We start from the raw sequence: 27,826 nt of genomic DNA, 5'->3' as shown, positions 1-27,826 counted from the left end.
TCCCCTTTCCTTCTGAATGTATTTGTAGCAACAATAGGGCAATCAAGGCCAAGAAGAGATGCCTCTTGTCTTTTTCCTCAGTCTTGCAATGTCTATCTGCAAATTCTTAGGAAGTTACAGAAACCCTCCCCACTGACCCCAGAAATTCAGGTGGTAATTTTTCAGAGAACGAGAGAAATTTGACTTGAAAAAATCCTGAAAAATTATTCTCCAGAAGCAGATGTGGATTCTGTCTCTTAATGACTTTGGAAGCAAACCCCATTTCTTTTTCAAGGGTAGTACCTTTCTTCAGAATCAAGTTTTTAGCTTTATTTTCACTTGCCAGGGAAAAGTCCCACATTATATGACTGCCTAACACAGAAGAGAAACTTCCATTTTATTTCTGCTTATGCAGTATAGTTCTGCACTTTACCCTGCACAATAGGAAATTATTTGGCAGTAACATTATGGAAAAAACTCTACTTCCCCATGTGAGCTTTACAGAACTGTATAAATACTCTGCTGAAAGCTAACTCTTACCTCAGTTTTAATGGTTCAAATATATATTATCTTCCTGACATATCTGCATTAGAGTTATTTTACAAGCCAAATCATTTATTTTGGCAATAGGTTTTAAATGTCTGACAATACATTCATTTGCATATACAGTTCTTTTAACCATCTATTAAAAAAAAATGTGACTTTGATATAAGGAATTATGTGGTTTGTTTTAGTTAGAAATTTGTTTCATCTGGGTTCACCTGTAAATAGCAGAGGCTGGATAAGATCCTGTGTCATAACTGACCCTCACTCTACCCCGGTACAGCTCTACTGCTATATGATCTTTATCGCCTTTGTAGAGCAGGATCCCACTGTCTTCATCTGTGGCAATCTAGTTAAAAGAAACAAACACTTAGAAAGAAGTAAAAATAAGCATTAAATCAAAATGCTGTATTAAGTGAATCTCTGAATTTACTGCCATAGTCTATTACTTCACTATGAAATTCTTCCTTGAAGGACAACCTGATGAAACTTTCTCTTCCAATCAATAAGCCTGTATACTTCAATATGAATATAGTTATTCCAGTGACTCTTCTGGATTTTTAGCTCAAGCTGTGAAAAGCTCTTTAAGTGAGCCAATAAGAACTTTGGCTAATTTTCCACACCATGAAAAGTCATTTACACTCTTTTCCATATCAGAATCTACAACACAAGCAATCTTACCTGTAGAGTGATATTGGTTTGGGGGCGTATCTTAGCTGAAGGGATTTGTAGATAGGATTCTTTGTTGACAAAGTTTATACTGATCAGCTTTTCACATTTCTCACCCTGATAGCCTGATAAACACTGACAGATTGGTTCACTCTCTTTTATGATACACTGGGCTCCATTTTGACATTCATAATTATCACAAGGGCTGGTGCGAGGTAAAACCATTGGTGGTGAAAACTCACAAAACAAGCCACTAAATACAAAGAGAAAAAATTAGTATTTCCTAATAAAATCAACTCTGACAAAAGACAAACGTGTTTGTACTGTCTTAGATCTTTCTCACCTGTATCCTTCTGGGCAAATACATGTATATCCATTAACTGCATCAGTACACTGTGCTCCGTTTTTACATTTGTTGTCCTGGCAATCATCAAAGTCAATATCACAATGCTCACCTACATATCCAGGTGTGCAATCACATCTGTGAAACAGGAAAGCAGGTGGGATAGCACAGTGCCTTTTAGCAATACAGTGTGCTTATGACAAAGTTAAGGAACTACAGAATTGTTTAAAACTCAAGAAAAAATAATGCAATACTGTGACTTTGTGTGTAAAGACTATGTAGTTTAGTCATTATTATATGAGGAATCTACATATGTAAAGAATACAGGTTTGTTAGTTACACATGGTTACTCATCTGCCATTATATTGAAGAACTGTGGTTTAAATGTGATTCTAGAGGGGATCTCATCACCATGTACCAGTACTTAAGGGGTAGCTACAAAGAAGATGGAGACTCCCTTTTTACAAGGAGTCCCATGGAGAGGGCAAGGGGGAATGGACACAAACTGCTCTTGGGGACATTCCGATTGGACACCAGAGGGAAATTTTTCAGAGCGAGGACAGTCACCCATTGGAATAATCTCCCCAGGGAAGTGGTTGACTCGGCCACGTTGGACACCTTCAAGAGTCGTCTGGACAGGGTGCTGGGCCATCTTGTCTAGCCTGTGCTCTTCCCAGAAAGGCTGGACTAGATGATCCCTGAGGTCCCTTCCAACCTGGGATTCTGTGATTCTGTGGTTCTGTGAAATATTTGAAATCTAGAGAGCCCTCATGAATAATTTTGACAGTTGTTTTTGGAATTTATGAGTAATGCAGAATGTTACAGGATGTTGTAAGTGGCTGTGAACACTAAAAATAATCAATATGCTTAGTTGCTGAAACCAAGACAAATAATCCAAGGCTTATATTACTGATGGATTTTTTTTTTTTTTGTCAACTGAACAGCTATGAATGGACCAATGCTCCATTTATAGAGTTTAGAGGCTATGCATAATTTTTATCCCTTGAAGTTCCACCAGCCTCATTTACTATAAATATCTGCATAGTTAGTGAACTAACAGAAGTCTCAAAACACATCCTCTGCCCTCCCCAAGCCCTCATTAAACTAGAAACAGCATATCCTCAAGACAGTATGTAACTTTTTTTGTTGGTTCTTCCCCCCCCCCCCAACTCTTCATTGTTAATGCTAGTGGCATTTCTTCAGGGAATTCTCATATATTAGACTGAGTGAGCGTCCAGAATTCTGTGAACAATGAATGGAAAAGACTACAAATTCATGCATCCACATGATATATTTTTTCCTTCAATTAAGATATATGTAACTGATTTCATTAGATCTTGTGATTCCCTCCTTGGTGTTTTAGTATTCTAAAATTTGCTCTGAAGTGCCAAGAATGATTTTAAATATCGGTGTAATTTTAAATTAAGTACTTCAATCAAATGTCTCAATTTTTATTCAACATATACGCGTAATAAAAATGAAAAAAGAATCTAAAGCACGGTATTAAAAAGCTGACTGAGATACATATTTGAAGTTACTGCATGTGCTATTTTCTGATTTAATATCTCAGAAAGTAACCTGGACTATTAATCATAGAATCACAGAATGGTTTGGGTTAAAAATCATCCAGTTCCAACCCCTCTGCCATGGGCAGGGACACCTTCCACCAGACCAGGTGGCTCAAAGCCCCATTCAACCTGGCCTTGAACACTTGCAGGGATGGGGCAGCCACAACTTCTCTGGGCAACCTGTTGCAGTGCCTCACCACCCTCAGAGTGGCAGTAATGTATAAGATGCCAAACTAGGTTTATTCAAGTTGCACAAAGAAAATGTAACACACAACAATTTATATCCAACAAGTTTTCTATTTTCCAGTAGAAAACTATCACTTTCATTTCATGTTAATTTGAATATTTAATGTATTTGATGATTTTTTAACCATATTTTTAAATAAAATGTAATTTTTTTTATAGTGGGAATGATAATAAGTAATCTGATTTTAGCACAGGAGCATACTGTGCATAAACCAGGTGCTTATGACAACAATTGAAAGCTGCAGGTTTCCTGTATTTATTAACATAAAGCCTATTAAAACCACTTTAAATAGGGCATACTAATTAATTATGAAAAGGATATGGTGTTAATTAAAGATTAGTTTTCCTGGGGACAGACTTCTTTAGTTTGTACCTTCCATTGTGCCTTCCTAATAATCTCTTTCACAATTACTTCTCAGAAGGCAGTGTAATTATTCCACTTAAATTAAATGCAATTATTTTCCTACTGTCCAAGCTCTAAAAGGATTTTGTATAGGCTGTCACGTAGAGTAACTGCTCTATTCTGTGTTACTATTTAAAATCTGACTGGAATTAGAGCTGTTAAGGATCCATAAAATCCAGTAAAAGATATTTAAGATAATAATGTAGATCTACATGTAAATTACAGCCTATTCTGCCATAATGCTTGATAGTAACTGATTTTAGGATTTTGATAATAGAACTTGCTTCCACTAAAGCAAAAGGAAAAGAAGTTAAGCAGGATAAAAACCCAGAAATTTAGACTCAGTTGGACTGTGACAATACTTTAGACTTACTTGTATCCTTTGGGTGTCAAGATACACTTTGAGTCATGCTGGCAAGGATTCAGGTTTTGAGCACAGAAATCTAGTTTCTCCTCACAAAGCTCACCTGAAATATAATATATGCCGTCAGTTCAGTGAAAACATCACAGTGACCTGAAAATAGCTGTTCCTATTTTAAAAGTAACTGGCACAACTTTGTTAAACTGAAAAACACATACTTCATGATATAATAATAAATACTACCTTTATATAATATATAAAATAAATATATATAATAAATATATATAATAAATAAATAAATATTAATAAATAACTAACAATGAATAACAATAAATACTCTTTCTGATAACACATTTATAAAAAATTTACTTCAATGTCAAACATCTATCCATGGATATAAATGATAATTTTGTGAAAAAAAGATTTTTGTTTACATTATTTATGTAGCTCTGCTGTACAGCAAAACACTAGTGATTGAATTTCTTCTCACCAGGACAAACAAGTCATCAGTATGCTTTTATATATTTCTAAGCTCATTACACAGAAATAACCAGATTTGCACTATAGGTAATCTATTACATGAAAAAACCCTGTTAATATCACTGCATGTCAATACAATTCCAATTATCCCAAAATTAAAACTTGCTTTCTACTTTTTCTTAAATATGACTTTCCAATTTTTGCATTTGTTAATATACCATAATTATCTGTATCTGTTCTGTGAAAAGAAATGAAAATTTAAAAAATGCATGTGCAATGTCTACCTTTCCCTGCTGCTAAAAGCCTAACAGTGCATCTATTTCCAACATGGGCTGTATAATCTAGAAAATATTTTAATATGATTAAAATATTATTTTATTTGCAACTTTATGACAAGGAAACACAGATGTGTAAACAGATCAACAATGTCTTGTTCCCTGACTAACTAATCAGAAGATACCATGAATAGTGCACTTGCAAAGTTTATCACTGGTTTGTAAAATAGATATCTGTATTCCAGCATCCATATGAAGAACAGATGTACAATCAACAGCTATAAACTGTGTGTCCACTGAAATTAGGGACTCACAGGTCTATCAGGCCCTAAAACTGTGGAAGGAGTCGGGTTGCCCCTTGTCATTTGTCGAGTAATAAAAGATGAGCTAGTGAGCAAAGAGAAGTAGAACTGTACACCAAAATTAGGAATAAAACAGCAGAAGACATTAGTGGATGAGCAGATACTTCCACTGCTTAAGCTGAACTTCCCTTCAAAGAGGCACAATATTTGGTATCCCTCAGTTTTAGTTCTCTGAGTGTGGCAGTGGCCTGCGGTGTAGTTAGCTGAAGGATCAGTATCTGCTGGAGGGCAGCCTGAGATTAAAATAGCATATAACGGCTTCACCTCCTTCCTGTAACTGTTAACACAGTACTGAGGATAAGGACCGCACGATCACCAATATGGTACGGGGAAAGGAGGACAGACCATTTTGGGCCACAATTTCGGTAGAATCAGGAACAGGTAGATTGAAAAAGGGAGAAAGGTACAGGATAATAACATGGGAATGGAGATTTTGGAGAGAATATATGAATGAAGATATCTTCCAGAAATTTACACATCTGTGTGTATGCGTATCAGCTACTACTATCATTAAGCAATAAGGTTTCTGATATTTTACGTCACTCCTTGCCAAGTGCCTAGCACCACATAGAAGCTGCCTTCTTGCTTTCATGGGCTTCCCTGGAATTACAGAAGTACACCTCACAGTAAACTGAAAGCAACAGTAGATGGTTAAAGGTCTATTTGTCTTTTTTTTTTCTTCTTTTTTTTTTTTTTTAGAGGTTCAACAGCTCCTCCAGAGAAATTTGTCCTTTTCACAGCAAGTCTGCTTACATACTTGTCTTTAAAACTGCATATCATGAATATGAATACTGACTGCCCAGGACTTGAGACATTATACCCAGGACTTATCTCTTAAGGTATGTAGAACTTATTTAAAATGATGGACAAATAAACAAAAAACTTAAAAGAGTTGAGGAACAGTCTACATTAAAGCAAGGACAGGGAAAAAGTCAAAACTGGACCAGAGCCAAAGATGGCTATGTTGGATAAAAACACATCTAAAACATGTATGCTAAGTATGATAAGACATGGGACATTTACATCTTGAAAAATGAGAGGAGAAGCCAAAACGAGTTAGACAAGTACTTTGCAGCCATCCAAAAGTTCCAGGCTGCTTCTACACAAAGATTTCTTTTTCTAAGTAAAAAAAATGATAGCACATTACCAATTTCCAAGTAGTCCATTTTCCCTACAAAACCAAATAAAACTTTGAGTTAACACAAGAAAATGGCCTTCAAGCATAGGCTACTTAACTGTCCTGAAGGAAAACTGTCAGTAACAGTGTGACTTAGTCAATATATATAGGAAACTGAGTGAAGATCAAATGCAGGCCACTGAAGATGACTAATACAAAGGATTTTAATTCTATCCTCAAAGCCTCTTCGAACTCTCAATGGACTTATTAGTGTGGAAATGTGCAACTGTTATGACTAGGTCAGTGCACAAAGAATCCTGAAATACCAGGGATTCTTTGCATCCCACGATATATCAAACAAAAACCAGCTCCCTTTCTCTTTTCAAAGGGTTTTGTTCAAACATACATACATAAGAGGAAGTAATTCTTCACATAGCATTTAGTCAATTTGCAGAACTTGTTGTAATAGCTGAAAGGTCAGCAACATTTAAGAATGAGGTATAAATATGGAAGAGAGAATTCAGATTTTCAGGAACATGGAGAGGAATAGTAAAAATCACTGTTTTTTTTAACCTAGTTCATACACATTCCTATGGCTTAGAAATGTATATATGTGCCTACATATATGTGTATATATATCTGCATATATATACACACACACAAAGATCTTATCATGGCATATATTCTATATTAAATTACATACTGCAAAATAAATGACACCCTAATTTCAAATAATAAAAATATGGCTGTTCAGTACTTAAAAGAGTTGGACAAAAACACCTCTAAACATTCCCAAGATTATTTAAATTCTAACAGTATATCAGAGACTTTCTGACAGTGACATATTGAGCCTATCTTTCAAGAAGGACTGGAGGCTTGCTGTCTCTAGTTAGAATCAAAGTAAAAGTTCAATGGAAAACCCCCAAAATACCTAGAAAAAGGCAAATTAGGACTGGCATAATAGAAGCAAGGAATCTCCCCATTGCTGTCAACTTTGCTGAACTGGCATTGATTTTGCTACAGGATTGTAATTGCACCATGGCTTAGTTTATTATTGGCACAGACCTTTGAATTTCTTGTGTGGCAGACAGCCTTACTGAGCAGTGTCTAAGCCTGTTCATTTTTAAAATTCTACCCCCACCCAGTTCCTTATAAAATACATGGTTTCTTAGTTAGAGGACACTGCATTTTAGCAGTCATAGGAAGATGGCCCTAAAATCTTCTGAAATACACCGAAAGCTGAATCACCTCACGAAAAGCTCAGGGACACTTGCAAAGTCTTAATTCCCAAGTCATAGCTGTGGATCCTGCATGGAGACTAAGGGTCAAACTGGAAGATTAAATTAGAAACGGGCTTACAGTTTTGAAAAATGTCCACCTCAAATCGTAAGATCAATGTTACCCTACCAGGGCTACCGCAGCCAAATGGCTTGCAAACATCATCAGGTATTTTGGAGATCATAGTCAGACTTTGATCTGAGTACTCTGTAGAAAAGTGCACACACTGAAAAAGAGAAACATGGATTCAAAAACCCACTTGTCTTTTAAAAAGACAGGACTTTCTGTGCTGTGACAGCGTAAGAGGAAGAAAAGTTTCCCCTTGCATTTGCAAACTATGCACCCTGAAATGTCACAGTCGTATCACTGGAGGGAGCTTTCAGTTAAACAGTCTGGTAGGAACTAGCCTAGGGAAGGAAACAGGAATCAAGGAAAGGACATGGTAAACATGGTGGTCCATGTAGTGAAATAATAATGTAAAAACCTCATGAACAAAAAAGTCAGTTTTACATAAAGTACAAACTTTCATTATAAACAAAGAGTAGAATTCTTGATAGACTTGCACACAGGATCAATAAAAAACCAAACCAAAACAAAAAAATATTCAGGATGGAATCCAAAATATGTACATCAGATACTGAATTTCTGAATGGAAATATAAATACCAGAAGAACAAACCAAAATAACTCAAGTGCAAGTTCTTCATTCATACTGTTGACAGATTTATGTTCTGAATGGAGCATTCCCATAACTAAAAGATAACTGTTTGTGAAGAAGTAAACAGAAAAGGTACGTAAAAATATGACATGGAATCTGAACCACTGAAAAATAGTTTCCTGGTAGAGCAACATCTCTTTTGATGTACTGAATAACCAATGTGTTACTCAGAATTTAATTGAGACAATATGAAAGGGAGAAAGTGATTTTGTTGAAATGAAGAGACAGTGATCAAAGTGAAATAATCATTGAAGGAAATATCAGATTTACCAAGTTAGGCTCCTTGGCTTTACTGGAAGGAAATGTTAGGGGGTTCCCTGATTTGGGAAGCATAATACACTGTTTTAAAAACCATACTTCAAAATAATGAAAAAAGATTGTGAAATATATGTCTCAATTCAAGGAAGCTTGACACCGATGTATGTGCACATTCTTTTATTCATCTAATAATATTTTAACAGAGGCTTCTGTAAGAGCTTGGCTAAGTAATTATGTTTTTGAAAGATGGGAACATTTCTGTATGTAGGAAAATAAGCAACAGACTAGTTTGTTTAAAAATAAGCAGTGGATAAAGTGTCAAAAATCCTATGAAAAGCTTCCAAAGTTTAATCAGAACCAGCAATAACTCCTTTCATAAGACAACTTGCTTAATTAATCTAGGGAGTCTGGATTCTGGTACGGAGTAGCATTGCAACCAGAGGAACTCTGTGTGGTAGGCACAGTCCAAATGAACACGACTGTCCTAGATCAAGACTGGAATATTTACTGAGATTTTGCAGCTACATGATGCAGACTTAAACGGCTAGACATCACTCTTAAATACTCGTGATGGACTGGGTGTAATCCTTGATTAACTAACCAAAGTTTAACTAACCGAAGTTTGCTAGATTCACAGGTCAGTTTGTGATTCCTCTGTGTATGTTAATTCATTCTCATGACTTGATCAGATTATAAATCACAGAAAAACTTAACTCTGAATTTTCCAGTATATTAAGACATGTACAACAAATAATGAGGAACAATGCAATGAGGTGAAAAAGGATTTACATCATTGGTATTTTGAATAGTTGGGCAAAAAAATTCAAAATGCAGTCAAATAAAGTAATGTCAGCCACTATATTTCTGAATGAAGAGGAGAGCTGTAACACAAATGAACATGGGCTTCTGAATACCATAGCACATGGCTAATTACAGGCAAGCTTACTGAAGAAACAAGCTTAAAATCACTAATGTATTAGCAAAGCTGAGTATCATATTAGAATAAAAACTAGAGACAGAATGCAAAAGAAAGAATGGTCAGTTTTCATTATCAAGATCAGGTTTTTGCTAGAAGACTTATTAGCTGTTCCAAAGCTAAAATAACAAATATATATGACACACTGGTAATTGCTAGAATAGCAAGATTTTATATGTATACGTATATGTCCATCCCAGCTTCTGAGCTTGGTTGCAATATATTGTGGGTCAACTTCTGCAGTATTTGTGTTTTATCAATTAGGTATTATTATCTGAGTCTTTGACTGGAGGCCTCTGCTTAATTACTTCTGAGTCAAATAGCCAATAGAGTGTAGAAGCGGTTGGAAAATGTGACATTTAACAAACTATATACAGAAAAGTGATATGTTTTTATGAAGTCTTGAGTTTGATGAACAGTAGACAGTAAAAACTATTTAAAGTCTTGAGCTCATTTTTCAGAAAAGACAAATAAAAATCTCTACTATATGAAGGGCAAAGTTGCTTACAGTCACAGTAGGATGCAGTTTATAACCATGAGTCTGAAGATTTTGTTGGAATTTAATTTTTAAGTCAAATTCTAGATCCAATTAATTGCTGGACTGTTCCTATCTTTCACCATTGCTTAACTCTGTTCATCTATGCACCAAGCTTGTGGATCTCAGTGTCAGATGGGGCTTATTTAGTTTAACATTTCTAGTTGTTTACATATGCTTTTTGCCAACAATGAAAAAGTAGTAACTTTAAGGCAGGTAAGCTGTAACACAATTAAGGAAAAAGAAAGGATGGATCATAGACCAGAATCAGTAATGGCAGTGATTAAACTAGTAGCAGGTAGCTCAGCTTGCCAAGGATATCATGTATATTCCCCCTTTATGAAAATGCAGTAAAATTATTTTAAGAATACTTGAGCTTTTAATATAGTAATTTGAAGTATATGAAGCTAGATTAAACAGAAAATTTTACAATGAGTGATGAAAAGTAAGAGCAGGAAAGGTATCTCTTTATTCTAAGAAGCTGCAATGCTTATGTGTAATTCTTACAAGAATGAGGATTGCAACCCTGATTTAATGAAATAATTAAACTTTTAATCAAGTTTGATACGACGTGATTTGCATTTGATTACATGGATGCTTAAATTTTAGGCAGGTACTTATTTGATTACTAAGTGAATTGGAAGTAGTAACTCAACTCCTTTACTGTAGTAGCAAGAAGGCCATGTAACGAAGTTTTGAAGCATATAAAAATATATACATATATGTGTCTAGGCCTTAAACTGAGATAATTACTTAAAATTATCCCTCCCTTTTTTTTTCCTATCACAATTTAAAAGATGTCTGGCATGATAAAACTGACTGATCCTCCAAGCAATTTATAGAGCATTAGTAACTTTCATGTTCAGCTGACAAGCTAACACAAGTACGTATCACATACACATCTGCTTTATTTTGGTGCTGAACTTAGATCACAGCCCCTGGGTGTTTGATAATTTGTTTGTGAGAAATCTGTTCTTGATATAATCTGTCATTTTAATATGTTATAGTTCACACTTGTGCAATACACTTACAGCGACTACAGCTCTGTTTAGGATTCATTGCCTTTCTACCTTTAATCACATTTAAAGACATTTAAACTATCAGCAAGACTAATTATACACAGGTAACAGCTGCTTCAACTTGAAATGGAGACTTGAGGCTTTTCATGGTAGCATCCCTCCTGTTACATCCCATTTGAAAAGCTATTTTTTATGAACATAGAAATTAAGTTTTTCTATTAATTTCTAGAAGTGAATCCTAAAATTCTGTAATTTACGGTACTGGAAAGCAGTGACAAAGCAAAATTTTATCCATGACTCACAGAGGTTGAACTAGTTATTGTAATCTGCTTGGGTTTTACTTTTTTTTTTAAATTAGAAACAAGAGTAACAGAGAACTCAACTTTTATAGTTAGTTATACTGAGCTTGCACTTTTTCTAGTTTTTCAACCAGCTTCATACTGGGATCGTAACAGAACAGTGTAGAAAAATAACTTTGTAAGTGACAAGGGAAAAGAAAAACAAGAGGCTATCTTCGCTGTCTAGATAAGTAATAATAAAACGCAAATATGGCAACATGTCTAAATGGAACACAGCTTTAAGCATGCAACACCTGTGGATGGAATCACTTTCTGGGAAAGTCTTGTTCTCTCCCTCAGTTACAGAGAGAAATTAGGCTCTGAGTTTAAGTTGTAAGAATTAGTCATCAGATGTCTAAATTAATCAACACAGATGGTATAATTGCAGCCTTGCTCAACATGCTATTTCATGGATAATGAAAGTATTTTTATTACTTGTGAAATAATGCTTTATAGACCGCAAAATATACTTGTCGAATCAATGGCAAATACACTACAAGGTGAATCATTTGCTTTTAAAACTAAATAGATGGCTTCATAAATACATCATCATGATTATGTTAGCTCTCAGACGGTATAGATGATCAGGTTGTACAGAAGATGGTTTATCTCTGTTAGTGACATAAGTGTTAGGCAGAAACTTAAAAAAAAAATAAAAATCAGGAATACCCAATGTCAGTGTCATAAATTCCTCCACTATTACCTTTCTTGCACCATAGCCTCAGCTTAATGCGGTCATTTCATATTCTATAGATATTTACGGCAAAAAATCACCACAGAAATAATGAGTAAGAAGATTGCCATTTTATACTCCAGCATATTTTCTAGTACTATAATCTAACAAAGAAATTAACACAAAACAGTGCTATAAAACAGAGAATACATTAGAACAGAACGAGGTATGTCTTTAAGGTGATGCGAATAAAGATTTCAGAAGATCACCATGTAAACTTTTTTGTTAGTCCTATCAGTGCCTGCACAAATTTTTCATACATCTGGAAAAAAGACAATGAAGGTTGCATTAAAGTACTCCTGCACAGCGATCTGCATCTTCAATGGCATTCTCCTGAGATGTATTCACAACAAGAGGCAAGTGCCTTATTTGAGGATTTGCAGTGAGCTTTCTAAATTATATCCATATACGATTTATTTGATCATTTTTAAGAACTGAAATCCATGCACCTTTACGGAAAGGAAAGTGAGAAACCAAAGTAAGTGAAAATAGGCTTAAAAGACAACTGACCTTTTTCCACTTCATTCAGATTAGCAGCTTGCAGTGACAAAGACAGAAGAGACAAGAGACTTTTTACATTGTAATACAACAGCATAGCACATTAAGCTAATGCACAACTACAGCAGCAGAGAGGTTGATATAGCAAAATGAAGCAAGCTTCAGAGTCTCACCTATAGCAGAGCAAAACAAACAGAAAAGGTAAGAAGTACATGCCGCTGGTGGCAAAAGAAAGGTTTTACTTCTGGATCGGTTAGATCTCTGATCTAATGACTGATGATAACGAGCAAAAGAAATGATCATCTGTAATCTACAGAATGTACATAAAATGACCTGAAGTTTACTAGACTGAGGTTAAAATAAAGGAGATGATAATGTTAAGAGAGTAGCGAGGTTAAAGAGTGCAGGACATAGTGAGGTATTTTGTATGTTTTATTTCTCAAGGTTTCATCAGACACTCTGAGTGTCCGCTGATTCCATTTGCTTACTGTTGTTTCAGAGTTACAGTCTATGATCTTAAGAAAGCTCATAGTATAGTGCAAATACCATTCTTTCTCTTTCCACCTGTAACTGTGGAGGCAGTTGTAAAACTTAACTGAGGCAGAGAAAAACGGATTCCTGATTCTTAAGCAATGAAATAATGAGTTTTTTAATTGTTTGTTTTCAGTCAACAGTGCGTACTTGAGAAATGTCAATTTTCATGGAATTGTTAGAAAAGTCAAAAAGCGACTGCTTGGTTTTGCGCTGCAATCATTCTTTACAACATATTTTGTAGTTTTTGTATATATTTTTAGAGTTAATTCGAGATTCTAAGAAGCCTTCCACATGAAAATAAAACTTTAAAGAAGAACGATTTACATTTCATACCATCAAGTTTCAGGTGACTTCTTCCTTATACTGGGCTACTGAAACGTAAAGCATATTTGCAGATAACCATTCACCCAGAAAAATATTCTGGGCTGGTGCACTTCCACATTCAGTACATATATGCTGTGACATCTTGAACACAGACAATTCGAAGTATTGCCAACAGAATTAAAAGAGAACAGGAGAAGCCTATGGTGGTATTTTCCTGGCATGTATACTGTCCCAGTCTCCAGCAATTTCCAACTCAGGGACTTTCTGAGCTAGAGATAAGTATCTTTGAGTTTAAAGATCTTTTTACCTACTGAATATATAGCCTGTTTTCCTGACTGTTAACCTACTTTTGCCCAGCTAGTACATGAATTTGTTTAGTGAAAAATGCCTTTCATAAAAACCCACATTAGCAATATGCTTATCTGAATGTAACCTGTTAGAACAGATACCAAAATCCAAATGTTTACAAAGTTCCTCATGAAAGTCACTGTATCGTACTGGACAGGGATTCTGTTACTTATCTTTCAAATCAGGCTATAGGCCAGAGATAAAAAAAAATTCCTATAAATATTTTGGTACCTCATACACACTTGAGGCAACTGTAAGATTACTTTATATTCTGGATGTTACCATTTCTAGATCCTGCTGTACCCAGGCTACTGTCAGTCTAATTCTTAACACTGGAAGTTATTTAATTATTATGCAAGATCAAGGATACCAGCCATGAAGACCCTTGACTAGCTCAATGTTTTATATTTTCTTTTTACAATTAATCTCAAAAATTACTTAGGATCTCAGACATTGTGCCCTCTCCTCAGACGCTTTGTAGCATTGTTAATATACTGTAGAATTCTGTATCGTATCCTGTGGAATGAAAAACATGAACTTTTGCTACAATTTTTGCCCAACTTATCTATAAAATGAGTTGAGGCTCTGGTGTACATTTAAAAAGTACATGTGTCTTTGTTTTTGGTAATGTGTTGAAAAAAATCTGATGAGATAGTGTAAATTCTCAACATTCTTTAAAAACCAGAACAGCTGATTACAAGCAGATTATTTTAATTTATTTTAGAGCTGGTGAGGGATTCTCACCTACTCACATGACCTACTGTCTTCAGTAGCGATTATGAGTAGGCATTGCATCTGTAAAAGCAAGTCCCTTTTTCTGAAAGAATTACAGTTAGCAAACAAAAACACTTGCCATGTAACGTAAACTCATAGTATTTTCCTTTTAGAATTATGCACAATTATGAATCAAATTAAAAAATACACTTTCTTCTATTATGACTGAAAAAGTACAACTGCAATACAAACATGAAAAATGTCACCAGTGTTTATGCTCTCCTTTTTGCTCTAACCATAGAGAGGTATATAAAATTCTACAATTGCTGTTTCAACTGTAAATGTAAAATGTACATTTCAATTACAATACTACAGAAACGCAATAGGCACACTTAATCAAAGTTTTAGGCTAGCACATATAAACAAGCCTTTGTGTCCACTCCATGAATATTTAATACAAAACAGGCCCGTCCCATGGCATACTGTGAATACAGCAAGCCATTGACTTGAGCTGTTAAACACATCTAGAGCACTGTTGAAAATGAAGAAATGAACGACACAGGTAAAAACACCTGCAAAGCTGCAGAGGAGGAATGCACATGCAAATGAATTGTCTACTGTACAATAGCTAGATGAAACCTCTTAGCTTGAAGCCACTGAACAGGAACACTGGACTGATGTGACTTTGGTTTGCTTTCTTCCAGCCTACGCAGTAGAATATCTGATCACATTTTTAAAAGACATAGCAATTGATCCCAGGGGAGCTGAAGCTCGACTCACATATAGCTGAAATATAGTTCTAGGAGAAACAGCAAATGCCTGTCTCCACTTACTGATGCTGTTACCTATTATTTGTTTCTAAGGCTTGAATTGTCAATTGCTCTTAGGTATTAAGGTATCAATACTTGGCAAAACAGTATTTTGTCTAAGCAGAAGATTGTCTCTTCTTCCAGATGTGGACTATCCACTTATTATTAGATACCTTATTCTGGCTACTCATACTTTTAACCTGTATTGCTGTAAGTAATGTAGCTTATCGTGTATGGGGAAATTTCTACCAAACATTTAAACAGCATAAGTACTGGATGAATACATAGATTAGATTAAGAAGTTGTATTTCTTATATCTGTGTCCTATCATCTTCATTCACTGTGGGTTTCCAAGATTTAAATATTGTCTTTAAATTTGAATAGCCTAAAACATTTGAGCAATCCAATAGGTTGTAGAAGTAATGATAGAAATACCTTGGATTAAAAAGGAGTTAGCTACGGTTTCAATAAATTGAATTAATTCAGGAGTTCATCTCTCCTCCCAGTTTTCCAAAGCTCAAATTTAGTGCTCCTTGAGGATACTGAAAAACTCACTGGGCAGAAGCGATAGGACTGATTAAAGTAAAGATATTAATAGTCATAGAATCATTAAGGTTGGAAAAGACCTCTAAGATCATCAAGTCCAACCGTCAGCGCAGCACCACCATGCCTCCTAAACCATGTCCTGAATACTGGATGACTGGGTAGAGTTAATTCCCAAGTTATCGTGGATTTTACATTTCTTTTTTATGCCTCATGGTTTTGCGAATTTAAGCTCTGTGTTCTCCTAGTGGTCAGCTAGCTGGCAGAAAATAGATCTGTCTAGTTAGAAAAAAACTATAAAACAGATCAATGTAGACAATAGATCCTACTTCTTGTTCTCCCGTGTTGCTGTTCTAACGATCTTCCATTCCCACAGAGATGATGACAGCAAGCAAAAGGCCCGCTACCTCAGAGAGGGGAATGCTTTGGCCTGGCTGCCAACTAATAGAAACAAATAATTACATGCTCTGTAATGATTCTTTTTTTCTTTTTTTTTTTTGTTCTAGAACAGAAAGCATCACCCTCTGCATTAATGTTTCTAATGTAGGGCAGGACAGCATCCAGGGGTGCCAAATTCAGTTCCCTTCTGGCACAGACAGATCCTTTTCTGCCCTGTTAGTAACATGAGGAATACAGGATAGAAGCAGAATATTTTTCAGATTTCTACAGCTACAGAGGTTCTTCACTGGGGTGTCTGGGTTTGGGAAACAGTAGGGAGGGGACACATTCTGAATGATCTTTTAAATATCAAAATGCTGTAATTTCAAAACTAACAAAGGAATTAAAAAGTGGGCTTTCAGTCTGCTTTTGACTACAAACCATATAGGAAAGAAATATGGAGGGAAACCTGGCTTTAAGTCAATTGTAGAGTAACTACTAATTCACCTACAGACTGAAAAATGCTACTGTTCTGCTAGGAATTCTTGAATTACCGGTACTTTCTCTGATACTCCTACCTGTATATTCAGGTGGACAAAGGCAAGTATAGTTATTAATTCCATCCACGCAAGTAGAATTATTCTCACAGTCATTGTCTTCACAGTCATCAACATTTACTTCACAGTTTTCACCTTCAAATCCATCTGCACAAGTGCACCTGTAATACAGAAAACAAAACTAACCACATGGACATTTTAGCTGGGGAGAGCAGACAAGAAGGTCTGTAATTAATAGGTACAATAATTCCTAATCACTATCCCATAAAGGAACATGGTTGATATAATGTAAAACTCTATATAATAAACTTGTATTTTTCATATTATGAATTACAGAAAAAAGGCTTCTAAATTTGTGCCTTAATCTTTAGTTTACAGAGCTTCTTAAATTAAATCACTGAACATTCCTTTTGAAAAGTGTGCTACCTTTATATTATAAGATTAGATTATATTTCTTATGGGAATGGATCCTTTTTTTTTTTTTAATTTAAACACATGGAAAAGACTGTGGATTCAAGGATTGATATGTAATAGTAGTATTCCACTATCATTCAGTTACCAACATCAAACTCTGTTTAATGTTACGCACACAATACATGCATTACTAGATAAAAACAAAGCCTGTATAAACTCTTCAAAGCAGTAATGTTTTTTGCTTTTACATATGTTTATACAAAACAAACACATCAAAATAGATAGGAAATGTAAAAGATCACTCAAACATGACTACACATACATTGCATTGCAATATGGACTATCTATAATTTCTGCAGCTTTGATTATAAGACTGCTTTGATTTTCAAAATATGTAGTGTTCAGACAAACAAATGCAAAAGGTCAAATTCTGAGACATGACTCTGTCACTTTAAATTCTAGAGGCACAGTATTAAGATGTATGCGCTTAATTTTTAATAGATAACGATTTAATACTTGGGCAGAATTTGGATTAAAAAATAAGAATAATGTCATAATGAATTGCAAGATAGTGAATTGTATCTTTTTGAAGTGTCATTTCTAACAAGCTTGAGGTGTAGATTATTAAATGACTAATAATTCACATAAGAATGCTAAAGAACTTTATTTCATAATTCATGAAGTACATCTGGAGTAATTGTACTGTGTGATTAAATAACTGAAGATTAAAAATGCTCACAGCATGTTTATCTGCTGGCATAGTGAGTTTCAAATGAATCATTAATTTTCTGTTTCACTGGGATTTACATTTTATCATTTACATGCTGTCTGTTGAAGTAATACACACGACAACAGATGAATTGTGAGATTTTTTTCAGCGGGGATCTAGCTAGCTATTAATTAGCATAATGGAGTCAATACTATGTTGTCTTGACCTGATATGCCTTAACTAATCACAGTCATTTGTTATTGTTTTTAACAGTTTCAAAGCGTTAGAAGCTTTCCAAGGACAGCGACATGTTCTGAAAACTTCAGAAGCACTGAAAATCTGCCTTTGTGGTGTACTTACCAGCAAACGCAGAGAACCCGAAGATTAACACCAAAATTATTTCAGCGTATAAAACTCAGTAGTTTTCCATCCTATTATTACTATTAAAAACAACCTACCAGAAACCATCTTTTTCTCCTTCTTTCAAATGACAAGTTCCACCATGGTGGCACGGGTTGCTAATGCAAGCGTGAATGGGAATATCACAGTCTTGACCCTATGCAGGGAACAACAGTTATAATTTAAGAAGAAAATACAGACACTAGTGGAAGGGAGCCAAATAAAACTTAAAGGTTGTTAAGGACAAGCTTACATTGCAGTCAGCTTTTTCCTCTTCATTCAGTACCTACCTTGAAACCATATGGGCAAGTACATCTATAGAAGTCAACTGGGTCATTGTTGCAGGTTCCATCATTTTTACACGGATTTGATAAACAGGGGTTACACTTAGCAAGAATATTAACATCCACAGGCCCTTAAAAATACAGATTCAATAGTCAGAAACAAACAACTATTAATTTATATTTGACGGGATATATCTGCCACATTGCTTTAAATTTTAAAATAAAATTTGTATTTTAGAACTTGTGGTGTTTCTTTGTGAATGGAATGCTGGACTGTCCTTAATTCTTTTGACATGACCAAATAAATTTGGGGTTGGATTTTTGGTTAAATTAGCACTTTTTTTAAAAAAAAGAAGCTGACGCCAAAGTGATTTCCATATTCCCATTCTCTGAAATCTGTACAGTTCTGATTCATGGTAATTACCTTCCATTTGTATTAACAAAATGAATAACAGTTTCAAGCTTTTGTCTCTTTAGAGGGTAAAAACTGCCTATGAGAAAAAGGGTTTGCAGTCCCACCCTTGATGGTGCTACTGAGAACACTATTCTTAATGTATTTTTGTTTTATTTTTTTATCTGCAAGATCACAGAGATGGCAAAATGAACCAGTAAAATTACCTGTAAATTGGTTGAGCATCTGTGAGCTGTAACATAAATTGCATTGTCCAAGCTATCTCACCGTAAATAGCTCTATATTGCGCTTTGCTCCCTTATGGACTCAGCCACAGTTCTGTGCATTACTGCATTAGACAACTGTACCGTTAATCTATATGCAAGTGAGGGCTGCAATCCATGCTTGCAGTCTAGTTTTTTTATATTAATGATTACAACGACAGAATTCAGAAATGAATATTGACAAAATGTGAATGAATATTGACAAAATGGATATTGACAAAAGTTCAGAAGCCAGACTTACAGCTTTGGCCTACATAAATCTTATCCCTATTAAATAAATATTTGTTAGATATTGCTTTTTTTTTCTTTTGTTTTACATTTTTAATACAGCCTTTTCATGGTAAAATTTCAAGTTAGGACCTTTTTTTTTTGGTCAAAACCCCAAAGACATCACTGGTTATTAGAAATCACCTGTGTATAAAGAATGAATCATTTTCATACACTTTGTGACAGACAAAAGATTGATTACTGGAAGAGAAAACAAGGGTGACTTGGCCAAAAGCCTACTAAGAGAATGAACATACATTCTCTACTATCTGCAGCTCTATTGCTTGATGGCATTACTGCCACCAGCTTCATTTCAGATTTCACCTATGAAGAAAACCGTTACCCACAAGTGATTTGTACATTTTAAGGAATAACCAGTAATTTCTTCTAACTAGACACAAAACCCAAACTCTTGAGACCTACTGGTGGAACTGCCTGATTGCTTAATAACAGGTTTTACTCAAAATGAGCCAGACTGCAAAGTTTTCCCAGCTAAAAGGGCACTTTTACTGAGATATGGGTTTGTTGTTTTTTTTTTTTTAACTAAGATTTCTTAATTGTCTTTACTTTTTTCTTTCCTTTTTTTTTCAAAATTAATCTCAAATAAATCATTGTAGAGGAGCTGGCATGGAAGGAAGCCATGTGATTATAAGGATTCAGCAGGGGGTGTTAAGACAGGGAGAGGTTGACATTTTTTTAATTATTTTTTTTTTTTTAAATCTGGTGTTGCTGGTATCCTTCTGTGTCACAGCTTGCAAGCAAATCCAAAGAGATGAACACAGTAATCTGTGATAAGATGCTTATTGCCAAAGCTACAATCTATATGGAACATTGACTATTCTTGTCTTCATTACCTTTTGAAAGAGAAATCTATACCTGATTAAAGTTTCTGTTAGACCAGCAAAGAGCAGAGGCAGAAGTGTTGAAACAAGCACCATAGAATTAACATCTAGAGAGTCCTGCCTGTGTACTCTAGACTATTGCTGATTACTGATAGAGGACATTAAAGGGTTCTGTGGAAAAAATAAGGCACATAGTAAAGAATATAAAATTGTAACACTGTGCTGTAGCCTGAAAGTCTATGCTTCCTTGCCTCAACTGTTTATTCTGAACATCATATCGTCTTTTCTAGTTTGTATGCAATAAAATGCTAATTATTTGGCACGAACTAAAAAACATTCAGTAACTAAGGTTATTTTCCTAAACACATTAGTAATCTAAATTTCACTTCTGAAACAGAGCCAGAAAATGGGAACCTAAGTCTCAACAAGATAGTAAACAACATTTTATCTGATTTTGTATTGTGTTTAGTTCAAACATTATATATGTAGTATCCAGTAAAAATTAACATTTTGGTTTATCGTTCTTCAGTTGTAAGATCAAAAAATGGAACTGTTTCAAATATTTTTACTGAAGTCTAATAGAAAGGCAGTTCTGGAGTCTATTTTCATTTGCACTATACCATTCCTTTCCTCATTCTGCTTACAGGTGTTAAAAGACTTGTGTATGAAAAAGAATTGGGTTCATAACCTATTGTTTAGTTTTTCACATTGTAGATATACATATTCTTGCATAAGCCCTAACTGGGAAAAAAATATCCTTAAAATAAAAGAAAAAATAAGCAGTCTTCTGTTGTAAACAATGAAAAACTAACTGTATTTTGACAAGCATACGCACACACAGAGCTATCTAATATTTTTGAAGAAAACCATGACACAAACCCTCTCAAAATCAGCTTCTAGAGAAACCTGTTGCAAGACAAACTTTAAGCTCTGACTTTTTATGACTGAGGAACTCCTCTCTTGCATATGGCCTCAAAAATCTGTATCTACACTGAGTCACTTATACTAAAGCTGCTAATGAAATCACCAATTTTAGTACAATGCAGTGAAAACAATAATGTCAGATAATTTTCAGACCTCAAACTCAGGCTTTTAAAATAACCAAACTGTTCATACACTACGTTAAATGATACGTCATGAAGAGCTAGCTGTAAATTTGTCAAAGGGGAGAACAAACAGCAAACATGCATGTCTTAGGAAAGAAGTCTGCTTGAGGTACACAAAAGGAAGGTCAGAAGGTCCATTTTTAATCAGATCACCCATTCCAGATCTATTTATAACCTTACCTGGTATCAGAAAACCACAAGGCCCTGGAATCTCTAGAAGCAGGGCATGGATGGTAAAGGGGTAAAAGTGAAAGATTAAGAATCTGTTAAAGGCCATATAAAAAATGAAAAAAACCACCCATAAACCTAGAAAAGCAACTGAAAGAGGAAAATACTAAGGGATGATTCTTGGAGTAAAAGAATTAATAAAATTAGAGTAAGGTACAGTGATTTTATGGAGCTTTACATCTGAGGTGAGACTACATTTTTAAAATGCTCATTTTCACTGGGAACTATTCATTATTTAAGTAAAATACAAACACCCATTTCATTTTCAGCTGAATCCAGAGATACTGATAAAAGGGAATTACACACTACTCTTTTCCTGTAAATATATACACAATAGCAGACCATCAACAGATATATCAGAAAACAGTCCTCTCACTTGTAGCCTAAAATTTTGGTTCTAATAGGAATGTAGCAGCTTCCTAATTTCTATTCATCAGTTTATTTCTAAGCAAAAGATAAAATTACTTATCTTTGAATAACAGACACATAATGTCTTACAGGGCTATCATGTCACTGAAAAGCTGCTGATTTGCAATCTGTAATTATGAGCACCTTCATAGGACAGTGTCAGGAAAATTATTTTCTCTCAAATGTACGCATAATACCAGATTTCCACTCTTGGAAGTGAAACAAATACAGTTCTTACCCTGAGTAATAATATAAAGGATATTTTCTGGTGGGCAAGAAGGAGTAAGATACACTTTCTGGACTGTCTGACAGAAACATAATAATGATTGTAGGCAGGGGTGATACAGTTTTCAAAACTGACAGAGTTGGAACATAACCAAACAATTCCTTCATGTCCCTGCAAATATTCTTTTACTTATATCCCAAACAGTGTGTAATAAGAGCATATCTGCAATAATGTTCAGTGGATGCTTGTAGAGAAAACGATCAGATTGGCCAGCAAGTGTCCTATCTAAAATTAGACTAAGGGACTTTCCAACAGATGAGTGTCATATGCAGTGAACACTTGCATGACCTCAGAGATGTACTGTTGAAAAACTGCATGGATTTGGAGGGAGAGACAATTCATTGGCATTATGCGCAACAAAACGGGTTCCAGTGGGTTTTGTTTGCAAAAAGTTTTTTGACAGAAAGCCTAAGGAGAGAAGACTAAATAGCATGAACATGCAGTAAAGAACAACTTTAGATGAGACAAACTCTGACAAAGTCCCATCACTTTTTTAAGGAAGAAATTCCAAAGGGATTAAGTTCACCTTTGAAGATACATTAACAGATGAGTAAATCAAAATAGCTTGAAGATTACCTAGACTATGAGAATAAGATGCTTCAACAAGACTTAAGTTCATGTTTGTCTGATGCCTCAGAAATAACCATAAGCTTAGTGACGGCTTACAAGTATAAGCACACATAAATTTTGTTGGTTTTTTTTGCCAGTGGGGCATTTCAGTGTTTCTAAATCAGGACCATGAAAAACAAAACTACAGCAGAAGTCTTCTGTGTTTTCAAAATATTTAAGAAGGGAGAAATGGATGGAATAGGGGAAGATTAAACAGTAAAACAAACCAAGTTCTCTCTCATGTATGCATAAAAGAGGTGCTTTTATAACCAAAAAATAGTAAGGTTCAGAAGGAGAACGCAGGAATTAACAGACAACAATATAAGTTGTGATATAAATGCCAGCAACGTTGGTACCAACATGGAGAGAAATACTCTTGGTCCAAACCCTGAGAAACCTCCCCATATAACATCACTTTATCTACTGATCCCTTTATCTATTTTTTTTTCTTTTTTAATGCTTTATTCTGAAACATCAGAGAAAGCATTCTGGACATATTGATGCAATTACGTACCACTAGATAATGCAGACTGCAAGGGTTATGGATGTGTTTACAGTTTTTACTGTAAACAGTCTGAAGGAAAAGGACATTCTTTGGCTAAGGGAAGTGGAGATGTTTAAATAGTAGTTCGTGACTGAGACAGTACCATGTACCTATATACGTCCATGTACTGAGGAATACTGTACTGAAAGTCCAAAGGCTTTTTCTCCATCTACTGCTTGAAAAGAAATAGGCATTGAAGTCTTCAAAATAAATACAGTTCCTGAATGGAACCAATGGCTACATCTCTTGGTATGAGGAGGAATGATGACAAGGCTGAGTGAAGATGCTATAATAAATGTATATAGAGCACACAGGACTATTATTTCACAGCTCAACTATTTGTAGAAATTCAAAATTGACAATTCAAAGAGAAAAAAAAACAGTACCTTGGCAAGTAAATTTCTTAGAAGGAGTTGTGAGAAGAAGTTTATCTGCCATTTCTCCAGGACCAGCACAACGTGCAATACCAGGTTCTTTGTATTCTGATTTTACCCAGTCAGATAGCCACTGCATGTTACAATCGCAATAAAGAGGATTTGCTCCAATAGCCCTATGGAAAACAGACAAACAAAAATGGAATAAAGTTTTAAATGCGTGCTTTAAAAAAGAGAACCCAGAAAACAGGTTGGCAAAGAAACCTTCAAACCACAAACCTGCCCTCCCTCCACCAAATTGACCCTAAGAGCATGAAGTGTCTGGATTTGGGTTCTAAATCAAGAAGTGACAGTTTCAGCAGTAAACTTGGTCCAGAAACCTAGCTATTCTTAGCTGCATTATGCGTGAACTTTGGAGAGCCAATACTTACTAGCTCTGTTTCACCATATGTAATGGCCAAGATCAGCTGCATCAGCAGAATGAAACTGATACTGGGAAATTAAGTTAGCAAGAATGAAGTATTTCTTCCGAAACAGCCAAGGCAACCCCACAGAGTTCCACTCTGATATTATTCCTTTTCAGTTTATGACTCCCAGGCTGGTACAAACCATCTGTTTCTAAGCTTCCAAATTTGATTTAATTATTTCCTCTTTGGAGCTCTCCCATTGAACTCAGAGCTACGTGCACAATTTTGTAAGAGGTCTCTGCTGCATAAGTAAATAAAACTACATTATCCTTTGTGGTAGTTACATAAGAATTGCCCTGTTATGCAAGCAAATCCATTTCTTCAAATAAATCAGATTTTTTTTAATTAAAAACCAATTTAGCTAGAGATGTTTCAGAACTAATTTATGTAAAGGCTTTTTAAGTTCTATTTTCTATTTTGAGCTAGAAACTATAAATACTCTTAAATATACTCTTGTTTATATTTATAAATATAAATACTCTTAAAACTCTGAGAACAATGATATGTTGTGTAGTTAACTGGGAGGACAGAAGCATTGTGCTCTTCTACAAGAATGTACTCATATTCCTTTTATGAAATACAATAATCATAGCACTTTCAACAGATAATCTTGACATGAGTGCACACTGTCAAATGGCACTATTAGAACATCCTCCTTCTCCAGATGCTTCAGTACTTTTTTTCAGATTGTTCCATAACTTTGGATAAGTGGGTCTTCTAGAGATACAAGAAAATTTTTGGCAAACAAAGGTAGTAAAACAACCACTACTGAAACACTCTTTTCTGCCACACAGAGCAGAAAGCTCTCTCTTAATTATTGCTACATACTTTCAGCTGAGCACAAGAAATGATATATACTTGTTCAGTCAGGCTTAAGTCGGAGCCATAACAAAAATCAGACCTAGTAATGGTGAACTTTCCATGCAAGGAGATATACGTAGAATTTGTCCACTCCATATTTGCGGGAGTGAATATCAGCCTGAACTGAGATAACACAATTACTCTGCTAAAATCAGAATGTTAGCAAGGGTAACTGGTAGTCATTAAGGAAAAAACTAACAGCAACAATAATCAAATCTATGTGTTTTACTGATATTTCATGCAGATAAGCTAGTTTAATAGTAGCATTTGAATGAATTATCTATGACTTAAAGCTTAATCAGTATCACTGAATTTCTGAGAAATGGCAAATTAAATGTAAATGTCCAATACTGAACTAGAAGTAAATAATTAGGTTTCTAACAATGGCAGCTGTTCAGAAACATAAAGACCAGATATATCTAAAGGCACTAGTCAACTTACTCCTCAATTGCAAGCAAAGATTTAATAACTATCCATAAACACAACAAGGTTTATGGATAGGTAACTTGTTCTAATCTAGGTTCCCACTGAAAATTAAAAACAGGAAAAGTATTGTCTCAAATGATGTTCTGAAATCAGATGCCATGTCAACTTAACAGACACCGACACAGAATCATAGAATACTTTGGGGCACTCTGGAGTCACCTAGTCTCACCTCCTGCGCAAAGCAGGGCTCGCTTCAAGTCAGACCAGGGATGCTCAGGGCTGTGTCCAGCTGAGCTCTGAAAATCCCCAGCAATGGAGATTCTTTGGGCAACCTGTTCCACAGCTAAATCACCCTCACAGTGAATAAGTTTTCATTATGTTCAAACTTCCCTTGTTGCAGCTTGTGACTGTTGACTCTTACTCTTCACTGTGCACCTCTGAGAAAAATCTGTCTCCATCACTGCTATAATCCCCTTAGAGGCTTAAAGACTATTAGGCCCCTCCTTGGCATCTCCTCTTCCAGGCTAAATGCGCCCAGATCCTTTTGCCTCTCCTCACAGCTCATATGATTCAGCCACCTCCCCACCTTGCTTGCCCCTCTCCAGGATTTGCTCTGGTTCATACACATCTGCTTTGTACTGGAGAAACTGAACACATATTCCAGATGTGGCCTTAGAGGAAGGCCAAGCAGAAGGGAGTGACTACTATCCTCAGTCACCTGGCTGCCCGCTTTCTAATTCAGCCCAGAGCGTCTTTAGCCTTCATTGCCATAAGGGCACGTAGCAGACGTACAATTTGCTGCCCACTAGGAGGCCCAGGATTTTTCTGCTGAGCTGCTAGCTCTCTGGACAGACCCTGCCCTGTACTGGTGCACGAGCTTGTTCCGGAGCAGGCCTTTGCATTTTGTCTTTGTTCAACCATAAATGTAATATTAAAAAGTACAGTTACCATCTGAATACTCACAGGTGTGATAATGCTGAAAGATCATTAAAAGCTCCTTCAGGAACAACGGAAATATCATTTCCATGTAAAGACCTTAAAAAGAAAATTAACCAAATAATCTATATGCATAAAAATCAGCAGGTTAACTTTGCAAAAATTTTTTGGCTTGGTTTTTTGTTTAAACACACTTTAACTGGCACCCTGCTCATAATTTGATTTTTTTCATCCTGAATTTTCATAAGAACTACTAATAATATGATTCTTTTTAAATTGAAAGAATAAAGGCCAGTAAAAGTAGGCACACTTCTGCAAAGTACTGATTTGATTTAGGGACAGCAGAAGAGTTATTATTTCTGACTTTTTCAGCAATTCCCTGAAATTCCCATGAATTACGTTTGTAAGTTTTTTTTAATCTTTCAAGGATTCATGGGAAGTACAGGCATTGACTGTTCATTAATGTAAGTATTAAGGTTGTTGCCCTAATTTGATAGTAAAGTTAAAGAACTAAAGGCCTTTTTAAGCATCAATACTGAGACTAGTGTTACCTCTCCTGTAGCAAACCTGCACAAAAATCTCTCTCCTTTTCTATAAATTCATTCAGTTACAGGTTTATCTAGCACAGTGAGAATTATGGTTCTTGAAATTATCCATATTTATATAAAATAACTGACATTATGTAAACACACTTAAATAATGCCATGCTTGAAACATTTAATCCAACTAAGCTGTTAAATGGTCATAAACTACCCAAATGGAGGCAAAAGTTACACATTCTGCTGGGGACTTTTGAGGAAGAATTTTTGCAGTTTTGTGGTTGTTTCCTTTCTTAATGAAAAACTGAAGCTCTAAACTAGACAGAGTGTTCTTTATTTTCCTTTGTCCCTTTTTGTGCCCTTTCAACCATGTTTTCCCAGTGGTAAAATGAAAAGTTTTCTTGGAACCAGAAAGTAATTTTATTGATTTTTAATAGTAAACCATGATGTAAAGGTTTTGGAAATACTCCCGTATTAAATGAAACAACAAAGAAAGAAATTTATTGTTGGAATAAAAATATTCAAAATTCAACTGGAAACCCCCTCA

At 35.2% G+C, this 27,826-nt stretch overlaps 1 protein-coding gene across 4 annotated transcripts in view; it reads right to left on the bottom strand.

Moving 5' to 3' along the window:
• The window catches only part of SLIT2 (slit guidance ligand 2), a 283,621-nt gene that overhangs the window by 20,759 nt on the left and 235,036 nt on the right, over nucleotides 1-27,826 (bottom strand). For all 4 annotated transcript variants that reach the window (XM_064449221.1, XM_064449223.1, XM_064449222.1 and 1 more), the window contains 9 exons: nucleotides 26,768-26,839; nucleotides 24,063-24,226; nucleotides 18,718-18,842; nucleotides 18,487-18,584; nucleotides 16,927-17,066; nucleotides 4,125-4,218; nucleotides 1,535-1,672; nucleotides 1,204-1,444; nucleotides 741-871 (listed from right to left, as the gene is read on the bottom strand). In XM_064449221.1, coding sequence (XP_064305291.1) covers nucleotides 741-871; nucleotides 1,204-1,444; nucleotides 1,535-1,672; nucleotides 4,125-4,218; nucleotides 16,927-17,066; nucleotides 18,487-18,584; nucleotides 18,718-18,842; nucleotides 24,063-24,226; nucleotides 26,768-26,839 — 1,203 coding nt within the window. The remainder of the gene's footprint in view (nucleotides 1-740; nucleotides 872-1,203; nucleotides 1,445-1,534; nucleotides 1,673-4,124; nucleotides 4,219-16,926; nucleotides 17,067-18,486; nucleotides 18,585-18,717; nucleotides 18,843-24,062; nucleotides 24,227-26,767; nucleotides 26,840-27,826) is intronic.

Source organism: Phalacrocorax carbo, chromosome 4, assembly GCF_963921805.1.
Source record: "Phalacrocorax carbo chromosome 4, bPhaCar2.1, whole genome shotgun sequence".
Lineage (NCBI taxonomy): Eukaryota > Metazoa > Chordata > Aves > Suliformes > Phalacrocoracidae > Phalacrocorax > Phalacrocorax carbo.
The sequence above is the reverse complement of the archived record's forward strand: the minus strand, read 5'-3'. Positions and strand labels throughout refer to the sequence as shown.